The 13324-nt window shown below is 36.2% G+C and overlaps 1 protein-coding gene across 4 annotated transcripts in view; it reads left to right on the top strand.

The window, feature by feature from the left end:
- NPAS3 (neuronal PAS domain protein 3) overlaps window positions 1-13324 on the top strand; it is a 609449-nt gene that overhangs the window by 550146 nt on the left and 45979 nt on the right. For all 4 annotated transcript variants that reach the window (XM_050335759.1, XM_050335760.1, XM_050335761.1 and 1 more), the window contains one exon: window positions 3040-3158. In XM_050335759.1, the coding sequence (XP_050191716.1) occupies window positions 3040-3158 (119 nt within the window). The remainder of the gene's footprint in view (window positions 1-3039; window positions 3159-13324) is intronic.

The following is a 13324-nucleotide window of genomic DNA, read 5'->3' as shown; positions in this document are numbered from 1 at the left end:
GCAAAAGACATCTTTAGTTTCTACAGTATCAAGCCAAGCAGACCTTGTTTATTTCAGGCTTTTTTAAAGGTCTTAGATTACAGATTTAAAAAAAAAAAAATTAATTGCTTGAGTTTCATTCTGATGTTCCTCATATTGCAAGCCTCCTTTGACATAATTGGGAAAAAAATTGAAAAGGCTGAATGATGGGCATTTAAAACCAACTCCTGAGAACTCATAATGGACCATATTCCATATACTCCTGTGCAAATCTCACTGACATCGATGGATGTGTTCTGTACACATCCTATTTTTAAAATCCTGCATGCATAATCACCGTAAGCATTGTTATAGTATCTACTGCGGATGGGTGTAACTCTGAATGCAGATTTGTACTGTCAGCCATAATGTTTCTCTCCTGAGAGAAATTCAAAATGCTGTTCATAATCTGTTCTGGACTTTTAGGTAACTAATCCCATCTCACACTTACACTGTCAGGTACTTTTTGTTAAAGAAAATCAAACACTTCAGAATACCTATTTATATGACAGGCACTTTTCCAGTCTGTTGGATAAATTAAATGCATTTTATAGCATACCCTTACAGAAATGTATAGGTTTGTACATATTATAATAACAGCAAAATGATGTTGAGTTTATGATATAAGGTTCTATGAGCCTAAAAACTGTCAATGCCAATACTGTACTGTATGTCAGATGTTTTCCTGTCTTTCATCAAATTTTGTATGAAAGAGAAACTTTAATTGCAATTACTTGGGAGTGGTATATATATATCACAGCCTGATCTTTTTTTGAGCATGAGATGTTGTGTGTTTAACGCTACTTCTGTGTGTTTAGGAAATTACCATTAGAACACAGGAGGATCTATTGTACTTACTGCCTGTGCTAGAGCATAACGTGCTGGACTACAACAACTACACTTGTTAAGCTGATTTTAGCATTTCTTCACACAGCAGGAAGCACCCATGTTGTGGTTTCTTAATGTACTCTTTAACTACTGCACTGTACTGTACAACAAAAATAATAATTAATCATGATCCTCATCTTACCAGTGCTGCTACTATCCTGATGATTCTGGCTGCTGTTTCAGCAGCATACCTCAAAACACATATCTTTCCTTTCAGAGTTTTATTTCTTATATGATATTGCTGAACAGAGCTGAATTTTTTGAGGACAAGTTTGTTGCATGGATTGTGATGGCTTCGCATTTGTTCAGGTCTCCAATGACCCGCACCAATAAATGTGAAAGAAACAATGGCAGAATGGCATACTTTCCCATTTCCATCAGGATGAAAAAAAAGTAGTCTAAATTAAGTCTAACCTTAAATGTATAATCTGTCCTTGGGAGGAAAAAAAAAAAAAAGAAAAGAAAAAGAAGGATATAGCATCTTCAGGCTCTTGGCATCCCTTACGAGAAAAAATTGGTTCTAAGGGTCTCTGATCTTGTGTTTTAGTAAAATAGAACTGCACGGCTGACTGACAGTTCTGATCTAAAGCATTTACGTTTAAGTTTTGATCTCTCTGCTTTTGATTAAAACTAATGAGCTCATTTAATTCAAAATGGGAATCTCTGATAAGAGAAATAAGGTTGATGTGATTGGATTAGAGGGGCAAATTAAACTCTTAGAGCAGAAGTTTGTGCTTATATAGTGTATTAAAAAGCTGTTGGCGTATTATGGTGTGTTAGATGATGAGAAAAATTTCATAGTAATTCATATTTAATCAGAAGAAATGAAAGTACTAAATATAACATGGCTCTGCTTTTCCCTCGAGTGATAAAGAGCTGTACATTTAAAATGACATCGAATTCACACTCTCTAAAACAAAAAAATCTTAAAAGAGACACTAAAGAAAGGGGCACAGTTGTCAGTTATCACAACAGAGCTGAAATGTCACAAGCACAAGACAACTTGACCACATCAAATCAAGGACAATTCAGTATAATCCGTAGCTCACAAACAAGTTTATGCATTTCTGTTGACTGCGTAACAAATGCTTTTTAAATACTTGAACACTTTCTACTAGTGGCTTGTATGATTCTCCTAAACAATAGCAGAATAGTTTCAAACTAATTTTTTTATTCTGTGTTTATTCCTCACTGAAACTGAAAGTTTGTCTCCAGTAATGCTTGGTTGTTGTAAGCTGCTCCAGAATTTTCCAATTAACAATATTTTGGGGAGAGATTGTTTATCAGGCCTAAAAAATAACAATAATAAAGATTGTATAAAGAATATCTTGGTGTTTACAGGGTTTGTACATGCTATCTTGATGTTTACTGGTGTTGTACAAGCTATTTTATCATGGTTTATTTAAACTAAGAGTATTTACAATGTTAAGTGGTTGCATTTGAGGGAGTGAGAAACACAGGTGAGAGCTATAGATAGTTGTGAGCAAGAAATATCTCTTCAGATGGACTAAAATTATATTTCAATAATGACTAAATAATCACCAATAATTGATTATGACAATTATAATAATGTGTGTCATTTACTGCAGAATTTTTGCCTTCAGGCTGTTTAGTGCTTTACTGGTAATAAGGTCCCTAATTTCCCCTCAGTACTGGAGAAACCAAGGCACTCAAATCCAGTAGTGACTCACCCTATGTATCATTGCAGTTGAGGAGTAGAGATTAGGGAATAAAAGCTTGCAGAATTTGAAGCCTATTTCAGGAGATAGAATTGCTACCTCAGTGAGACTTCACCTTTCACAAAATACTGAAGAACATTTTTTAAACAATGTCATACCTTAACAAAATAACTCCAGTCATAATAAAATCATACAAGAAAGAGTTAACAAGGCAAATCTCTGTTAAAAATCTATGGGTAAAATAAATTGAAAATTAGGCTTACTGAGTGTATGTATATTTTTCAAATTTTTTTTGCTAAATAAACATTTTCTAAATGAGGTAGATTGATTACAACACTCTTAGCATCCATCAGTCATTTATTTTTAGTGAGTTCAAGGATTGCACCTGAAAAATAGCTTAGAGGGGATGTATAAAATCTAAATTATGTGTATATGTATTTTTTCTATTTCCTAGTGGAATCTACAAGCCCCAGTTTACTAACCACTGACAACACTCTAGAGCGCTCTTTTTTCATCCGAATGAAATCTACACTGACCAAGCGAGGAGTGCACATCAAATCGTCAGGTTACAAGGTAAGGGCTGCCCTGTAGCATGAAATATTGACATCTTAAAATTATGTTCATTCATATTCCAGGAACACCTTAATAGACAGAGAAAGGAGCTATTTCACATTTGCATATGTCTCATTCCTTTTGTTAAAGAATCATTAGTACAATATTTCCAGCCTGAGGTTGGTACTACACCTCCATTAAATTGATCGTTATTGTGATAAACACTGATGATAACAGCATGAGAGACTTCAAAAGAGCAACACTTCTAAAGTAAAGGTATCTTTTACCAAAGGAGGTGAGTCAGAGTAACATCACTTTTCCCATAGTGGAAAATTACTGCTCATTTCATCTTTGGATTATGTTTTTCCCAGAGAAGGTAGGATTTTTCCATGCAGACAGTATGCTAGAGCTATTTCATTTGCTGCCATTCCAGCTCAAGGAAACAGCAAGCCACAATACTTTTCCACCATTTTTCTTTCATTGTCTGTCTGAGGGGCATCTGCTGCCGGGGATCATATTTGCTGGATTTGAGACTCTTTTAAGATATGAAATTCTCTTGTTCCTTATCAGCAGTAATCTCATTTTTCTTCAGTCATATATCGCTCATAGCGCCTGTAGCTATCAGTGGCTTTGCAGTATACTAAAACTAGAAGGAAGAGCACATTTTTAACACTGTCAACTTGTGGAATGAAATATGTCATCCATTAAGTTTTATACAAGATAAAAGAGTGGTGCCAGAAAATAAGTCTGAGAATGTGTGTTTATTTAAAGAAGTTGCTTGTCAATGTTCATTTAAAAACTTTCACGGGTGTTTTGGGGTTTTTTTCAGTTTTCAGAAGAAGATTTAGAGGAGCTTTAAAGTAAAATTCCCCAACTAAATTTTCTCAAAAAATTCTCTGTGAATATGGCATCATCATACCTAAGCAGTAAAAATCTGGTAGAAATGTATTTTTGCAAGCAAATGACTGGTAGTCTTTTGGTGGGATGGTTTCTGGGTCAAGACAATAAAGTAGTTGCTACAAAAGTTTTAAGTCCAAAGCAGTGGTTTCTTAAGGCACCACAAACTTTGATCCGTGTCCTGCTTAGTTGTCAACACCTGAAAGAATGTACTGAGTACTTGTTCATGCTGACCAGTTTACAATTTTCGGGAGGTGTCAAGACCTGGAAGTGTACTGACAGTCTAAGGAGGCACAAGGTGAATTAATGAATGGGCAGGTCATGGAATCATAGAATGGTTGGGGTTAGAAGGGACCTTAAAGATCCTTTAGTTCCAACCTTCCTGGCATGAGCAGGGACACCTTTCACTAGATGAGGTTGCTCAAAGCCCCATCCAACCTGGCCCTGAAAAATTCCAGGCATAGGTCATCCACCACTTCTCTGGACAACCTGTTCCAGTGTCTCACCTCACTCACAATAAAGATTTTCTTCCTCATATCTAATCTAAACCTACCATCTTTCAGTTTAAAGCCATTCCCCTTGTCCTATTACTACATACACTTGTAAAAAGTCCCTCTTCAGCTCTACTGTAGGCCTCTTTAGGTACTGGAAGGCTGCTGTAAGTTAACCCTGAAGCCTTCTCTTCTGCAGGTTGAATCCCAGTTCTCTCAGCCTGTCCTCATAGGAAAGGTGTTCCATCCCTCTAAACATGGCCCTCCTCTGGTCCTGTGTTGTGGTCCCCAGAGCTGGACAGAGTACTCCAGGTGGGGTCTCACCAGAACAGAGTAGAGGGGAAGATTCACCTCCCTTCACCTGGCCGTGCTGCTTATAATGCAGCCCAGGATATAGTCAGCTTTCTGGGCTGCAAGCACACATTGCCAGCTCATGTCCAGCCTCTCTCATATCCAGCATCCTAAAGTCCTTCTCCTCAAGGTTGCTCTCAATCCATTCTCTGCCCAGCCTGTAGTTGTGCTTGGGACTGCGCCAACCCAGGGACCTTGCACTTGTTCTTGTTGAACTTTCTGAGATCTTCACAGGCCCACCTCTCGAGCCTGTCAGGTGTCTCCCTTCCCTCCAGCATGTGAACAGCATCACACTGTTTTTCAGGTCATTGGAGTTATACTAATTCTCCATGATGGCATGGTCTGCCCAAGCTAGGCCGAAGTTAGATTGATAGAGAATTTGCTTTGCTGGATATTTCTGATGCAATAGTAATGGGTAAACATAGGGAATTTGTGGATTTTGTAGTGTGACATTTTTTGCCCGATACAGGTGAGAACAAAAGGAAGAAGTGAGTAACTCTGTCATTCTCTCTGTTGGACTCCTGACAATCTAATATTCATCCAGAATCAGAATAGGACATATTTAGAATATGCTGACTTCACAAGGTGGGGTTTTTACTCATTACAACATAGTTCTTGAAATTCACAGTAGATCCTTTACTCAAAAGACACAGTAATGTCTATCATATAAATATGATTTAATTTCTCTTATAACTGCTGATCCCTCATGGAAACACTTAAAACCATAACTGAAATGTCACAAGTAGAACAAAATGAGTTTTGAAAGATCAGGTATCATTTTTTATCTAGTTTTTCCTGGACACAGTGAATGGATAAAAAGAAGAACTATGGTAGTCAACAAAACTGTCTATAAATAAAACATTTGGGGTTTTCCAAACTTTTTCATGAGGCAAGTCAGCTTGAGTAAAATTGCATAAACAGTATAGAAGCTCTAGGCAGGTGTAAAAATAGATATGCAGTTCCTCTGCTTTTTGATGGTTTCAAGGAATTTGTAACTGACAGTGTTTGGCTGAATTTAGCTGTGTCCAGCCAAATGAATTGTACTGTGACAGCTTTTCAGAAACATGGTTATTGGCACTCTGGGTTCCATGGAAGGATCATTATCTACAGCCACAGCAAGCCCCAGAAAAATAGTGCATTCTTTTTAGAAGAGTTGGATCAAGTGAATATCTTTTTAACCAAGTGTTAAGAACTGCTTTGTTTAAACATGATTCTCAGTGTATCAGACAAGCATAATAAAACTCAACTACTATAATGAATGTCACGCACACCTTTAGGAGTATTGCCAATTTAGTCATTGATTTCTAAAAGACTAGTGCTAGAAGAAACTTAAGGTTTCTTGAATTTATTAAGGTATGTATTTTATCAAAATTAAAAGAGATCCATGAGCCTTATAGATGTACATCTATAAGAAATCATCAAAGGGAAGAATAGTTGCATAATCTTTATGAAGATCATGGGAAAAGCTGGCTTGGATCATGTGCAGCAAAGTTCCTGCAGGAAATCCTCAGGGAGCAGGGTGACTCAGGAGCCACTCTCTCACCCCTCCAGAATACAACAGACTACTGAATTTTCCACCTGCAAAAACCAAGGGTTTTTGCTAACGCTTTCCTTTGAGCTCTTATGTCATTGTGGGTGGGTAACGCTCCTGAATCAGGATACAACCATTCCCTGGGAGCAGTGCTCAGAACTCAGTATGCTATGAGTCAAATTTTAGCTCTGTCAGACATATTCAGTTCCCTGTGGATTCAGTGCTCTAGGAGTAACCAAATTTTTTCATCTTTTTAAAGTAATTGTGTCTTGATCCAAACTTTTACTGACTTCAGAACTGCATTACCATTTTTCTTTGCTTTGAGGACTGCTGGTGAATGTCTTCTGTAGACAGCAAATGAATGAGGTGGTTCACAAGGAGCTTAGCCAATTTTCAGAATGAGTGATCCCTGCCTTAAGAAAATCACATAAAAGTGAAAACACTCAAAGAATGAAATTGATTAATCATTCAGGTTGATCTAGTCAAGGCTAATTTTCTGTCAAAAGAAATATTGAAACAAAAATCAGACGGATAAACTTATACACGTGTATACATCAGAGACCCTGTTCTAGACCATGAGATGAACCCTGTTTATGATCCCTTCCTGGACTGATATAACTAGGTCTGAATTATATGTAAAGATGAAGGTAATGGTCTTTTTTTCCATGAACTATGTTACCTTAAAAGTCTAAGTGGAAAAGTGCTTGCATGATTAATCCTCCCTCTCTCTTTCCCTTTCATTGTTCCCTAGCACTCTCCTTGAATTAGACTTTCCCATTCTTAATATTCTTAGGCTCAGAGGCTTGTAGGAAAAGAATTTACATAAAGTACTAGAGAGTTATTCAATTTTCAGTTAATAAATTTAAAATCTTTAAAAACAGTCAAATAAAACTTAGTCAGCTGATAAAACACAATGAAAATGAGAGAAAAAAAATTATAATTACGTTCACTGCAAAACTCAGAATGTATTACCATTACAGCTGTTGTCTAAGATATGCACTGGAGAGACTGCTTTTTCACTGCTAAAAATGTATCACATCTTCGTTTTTTTCAATTTTTTTTTATTAGTGAAAGACAGTTTTATATTTAATTGGATTTTATCTCCATTTTATCTCCTTTTCCATTTGTTTTCCTCCATTTGAGGATCGCAATTCCATCCACTTAAGTTATCCTGCCTTCAATTTTTCTATTGTCTGACTTACTTAGGCATATGCCAAAGCTAGTTTTAATTCAAAATTACTTTGTTCAGGTCCAGTGATACATTTCCTACTCCTCTGTAGTATCCTATTATTGTTTTGTCATATTTACTTGCATGTCAGATTGTGCTAGGATTTTCTTTATTCAAACTTTTAAGGCCAGATATTGCTCTCTTAAGCAAAGCATAACTAATGGGATCAAGAAGTAGTCAAAGTGTTGAGCATTCTCAGAGCCAGTAGTTGCCAGTAGTTTCCAATTCATCAACTCTTCTGATGTGTTAGTATGTATCCATACATACTCCTCTACTGTTTTATGGAGTAGACCTCTCATGATAAGCTATTACAGAAGTGGATAGGCAGACATGAGAAGATTCCCTTGTACTTTTACTGTCACTGTGGCAATCTCTGAATTTGGGATAACCAACATCTGTTTTCTCTCCATCTCCCCCAAAGTTGGCAATCAAACTTCTTGGAGACCTATCAGCAGAGTTAAGGACATCTTAGAAAACCTCCAGGCTGTCCCTTCCATTGGACATACTGCATAACAATGAGTAAATTGATATATACATATATTCAAAAAAATCGATTCAGCAAGTTTAGTTTAGCAATTTTGATATTTAGTTGCATGTCTAATGTCTGTATTTCAGTAATGGAGGATGCAAGTTCAGTATATCTATACCTTATAAATCAGTTGCTGTATATTGAAATATTTTAAATAATTTTTGAAACTCTAGAAAAATATTTTCACAAATCAGCCTTTGTAGTCCACATGAATTCATCGTTTTGTCTTGTGCAATGGTATCTTTCTACCAACTTGTTTAAAATTAAACATTCTCTGAGACTGTACTCTCATATTTCGTATTTAAAATCATAAAGCTATAATTCTTTGAATGACAATTCTGGGGATGGAAATCTAAATTTCTTGTCAAAATTTATGCCTGTCATAGTTCTGAGTCTTTTTCATGCCATTCCTGCCTTTATTCACAATTTAAATTGATTTTTTTTTTTAAGAAGAACTTGAAGACTTTAGCAAGATTCGTAGATCTCATTTGTACACTACAATGAAATGCAGTTTTTGGCAAAAATTAGAATCATTAATCCAAAAGGGCAAGAGATTCCAAAACTCCGTTAGACAAAAATATGCCATTCCACTCACCTTGTGATGCTGTTCTCTTGGTTCAATCCAAAATTGCAATTGTTGTTTCTCATCCAAGTGAAAGATTCACATGGAATTCAGATGTCCCTATTCCAAAATCACTTTAAGAACTCAGTATATCGTGGCAAAAAAGCACCTTCCATTTCAGGGGAATGGGAAGGAGGAGGAAATAGAAAGCAGCTGGTTTTTTGCATAACAGTCTAATGATTAGTACATTTCTTGGATATAGGCTATGTTAGAGCCAGATTTAATTCCCTCTTCTGCCTGAGGGAATTCACATATCCCACTTTCCCACTTAACCTAAATTTTTTTCTCCTCCTCTAATACTTTTTTTGTCAAGGATTTTGCTCTGTCCTGGAAAGGTGCCCTGACCTTTCTCTGTAGGAAGGAAAAAACCTGCAGAATTTAGTAGTTCGTCACATGGCTACTGCCACACCTCCTTAATTGAGCAAAGAAAGAGTAAGAAACCAACATCACGAAGCATTATGTGAAGAGTTTTCTAAATGTCAGCATATGCATTCCCCAGACTTTTCAGCACTGGGAAGACATAAAGGTAATTTGTCAGAGAGAAAGAACTGATCGAGAATTCACCCATGTAAATCGATGACCTTTTAGTCAAAAGGAAGTCTCTTAGCTAGTAAAGATGCAGCATTACTTACAAAAGAACAAAACACTAATGGACCAATCTGAGTCTTATGAATTATCTACTTGTAGATATAAAGATATGGTTCAAGAAATAATGATCTGCAACAGGATTAAGAAGACTAGAGTTCATTTTATGTCTTGCTATAGAACTGTGAGATTCTATTAGGAGAGCTGTCTGGAAAAGCTTGGTTCACGTTCAACATCTAAATACATCAAGCAATTTTTTAAAAGTGTTCAGTAACTACTAACTCCACCTTCTCAAAGACATTTTCAGGGCTGAGCATCTTTAAAATGGGATTCATAGCACTGTTCTACCATCTGGAGACATGAATATGTTAGGCATTCACTATTGCAGTAACACTAATGAATTTAACTAGTTAGTATTATATAAAAGGCCTTTTTAATAGCAGTCTTCTTTAAAAGAAAGATTCAAGCTTTGATCATTCCTCATGATGACTGCAGCTATAGAATTCCTGACACCTGTATCAGGACGTGTTTCTCTTCAAATATTGTCTTAAATGTTCACACGGCCTCAGAGTTGTGGTTTTATTCCAAACTGGGGAAATAGGAAATCAAAAACTGGATTCTGGAAGAAAAAAAAGAAACAAAACAAACAAACAAAAACCCACCACCACCAAACCGAACAAAACCACCACCAAACAAACAAACAAACAAATAAAATTGAGTAGAGACCTATTACTTTCTGGGAGATTGTTTATTTTCATAAATTCTGTTATCAAAGTATGAAGCATATGACAAGATAATATTAACACCAAATTAGCAGTAATTGCCTTTGATTCTGTGTTTTTCAGAAGTATAATTCTGAAGCATCCTTTCTTAAAAGTCAGTGGATATAACAGTGAGAGAAAACTGTGAGATCAAGACCAAGAGTTATTCTGATATATAATAAAATATTGAAAATGCACAGGGATGAGTTTCAAACCAAATCTGTATTCTTTCAAGAACCAGGTGTTATTGAGTCATAGAGATATAAAACGTTTGATACACTTTCATAAGTAGCACTAATTGTCTAGACATGTAAACTCATAGTGCAGTGTGAAACCCACTATGGTGTCAATAAACAGATATATGTGAGTAGGAAGAGAACAGTGAGATCTCACCAGAGGGAGAACCAGAAAATACCTCTTATTACACTCTAGGAGAAAGATATCATACTCAAAGGTAGGAATGCCTACTGAAAAAGAGAGGTCTTCAGTCAACACTGCTTTCTTAAGTTATGCACCAATGTTGTTTGCCACTGCTTACTGTTAATGATTGGAAATTGGAGTAATCAGCCAGAATTTGCCCTACTACAGGCAGATTCTGCTGCCCACATCTCTGCTTCACTTGGCCATTTTATAACTGCTGCCAGTGGATATTTTGGCCCACCTCTTTTTCATAAGTTAAAGATTGGTTTAGATGTGCAAATACAGACACTATTAGCTTTTTTAACTATCTCTACCACTCCCAGCAGTTCACAGTTTTTTGTCCAGTGTGCTAAGACAGGACATAGGTTCATACATTGATTTCTGTGTATTTTTTAAACATTTACCTTTTGTGAAGTTTTTACCTTCTTATGTTTTACCTTTTGTGAAGTTTTTACCTTCTTATGTTTTATTGCCTTTTTCCTGTTGCTTATAATGTCATTTATATTAATGAATGTACTTTTGCAACACTCCTCTGAGACTGGAAAGTGCTGACATACCAAGAGATCAAGTAACTTGCCAAAGATAACAATGGCTGTTTGTGTCAAAGCCAACTGTGATTACATGCCGTACTTCATCTTCAGCCTTTCTTCCCAGTGCATGAATATTGTCAAATCATCTCTGTGTTCCAGCACATCACACTTCATTTTCTCGGGTTGGTACTTCCTTTGTTTTGATGGTTGCCCTGAACAGGCAAAATGAGATGCTGAAGAAAAAAATACTCAGATAGATAGGGTGAAGTTTAGCAGAACTTTAACAAAAACAAAAACAAAGCAAAGCAACAACAAAAAGCAAACAAAAACCCCCAAAACAAACAAACAAAAACCCAAACGAAAACACAAAACAAAGAACAAACTAACAAAAAACACACCCCACCCCCCCAAAAAAAAAAAAAACAAACCAGAAAAAAATGAAGTCCTGTTCTCAAGTGGCCTAGCACTGAGCTAGGTAGCAACCCCCTCCTCATCTGGAAGCTGGCTTGTTTTCTTGCAAACTTCCCTGTTTGGTTCAAAACAAACAAAACTTATACAGAGACTTTTTTGTTCAATTCGATTAATATTTTTTCACATTCACCATAGGTGTCTCTACCTTAAAGACCTCCAAGCTTTACTAACTACTGTGAAGCAATATACGTAATAAGAAATGTAAAATTGGTAGGGAATCATTATTCACTGTAGCTCGTTATATTTGATCAAAGTGTGATTAGGAAATCAAAATGCTCCATTTGCTCATGCAGATAGTACTGCTTTGCATCTGCTGTTCACTTTCTACATGAATAGGTGGTTGCGAAAGGTTCAGGGCTCATCATTTTCTCAAAAGCCAAATTTATTAATATAATTTGCTGTCATATGAAGCAACGTTCCTCTGCGTTCACTCATTTGACAAAATGGAAGAAAAAAGGCACAAAGCATTTCAGTGTCCATCACCAGTGTGGCTGAAGCCAATAGTTGAATGGGAACCATTACATGAGGCTTTCATTCCCTGACTTTACCTGATGTAATGACTTCTGGATAATCATCTGGACATTGATTTGCTGGTTTTACCTTCTAGAACAGAAAACTGATCATGAGTGTTTCAGGCCATGTTCCCTAGAAAGAGTTACTATAGTGTAAATGTCCTTTTTTCTCTACTCTCCAAAAGGCTTTTTCACCACTATATAACCAAGTAAGTCATTGTACTTCTGTTTCTGAATGTTTAAGTATGCCTCTTTATTTGTCTGAGGAATGGTGTGTGGTTGAGCCCATCTGCTTTAACCTATGGAGAAGGCAGAATATAGACGTTTTAGTGGAAAGACTTTCAGTTTCTCCTTTTTACAGCATCATTAGGAAGCCGTCATTCTAATAATAATAATTCCCATTTGACATCATGGAGGTAAAAAGAAATCACTGCTGACATCAAAAATGAGGTGATATTTCAGCAGTATTATTTCACTGAAGATAAAATGGAAGTCTTTATTACTCCCAATGCTTTTAAAGAAAGCTGAGCAAGGCTTATACTGACCCTGGAGCTTGTATACCTTAATTCATCTCTAACTAGTATGAAATAAGAAATTTTTAATTGTTACTGATATATTTTTTGACTGTCCCTCCCTAGAACCAAGAATTTTGTGCCTGCTTAAAGAAAAATAATCAGTATCCGAAAATAAAGTTGGAAGAACACAATTATCCTAATTTTCTCCATTAGTTGAAATTCATACAAAATACCCCAAACAAATGAAAACACTAAGTGTATTACAGGAAGTAGTAATTTTCTTACAAACTTCATATTGGAGTCCTTTGCTCTGTGAATTGCTTGCTGTTGAAAGGACACAGCCAAGGTCTGTTTCATCAGTGGTGAACAATAGGTTTTCCACCTTTGTTTCTGATAGCACATTAGAACCTCCTGTTCAGCTTTCCTTTTTACAGACATATTCAGTTATAATTCCAGTCTTTGTATGTTTTGCATCCTAAACCAAATAATATAGCACATCAGTGACTCTATCCAAATACAGATTGAAAAAAGTGTATCTTCCTAATACTTGACAATATTTCCTAAGTTTGAAATATATTCTTGGTCTACTTATGGTTGGTTGGTTGGTTGGTTTTAGGGGGCATACAAAGAGTGATATAGACTGCATACAACTAGAGCAACAAGATGCAAGTCTGGTGCCTTGAAAACTGACAGTACTGCTCCCATTAAAAGAAAGTTCAAGAAATATGGATTCTTCTTATGGCT

This window comes from Myiozetetes cayanensis, unplaced genomic scaffold, assembly GCF_022539395.1.
Source record: "Myiozetetes cayanensis isolate MyiCay16 unplaced genomic scaffold, myiCay2020 scf6-25, whole genome shotgun sequence".
Classification (NCBI taxonomy): domain Eukaryota; kingdom Metazoa; phylum Chordata; class Aves; order Passeriformes; family Tyrannidae; genus Myiozetetes; species Myiozetetes cayanensis.
The sequence above is the reverse complement of the archived record's forward strand: the minus strand, read 5'-3'. Positions and strand labels throughout refer to the sequence as shown.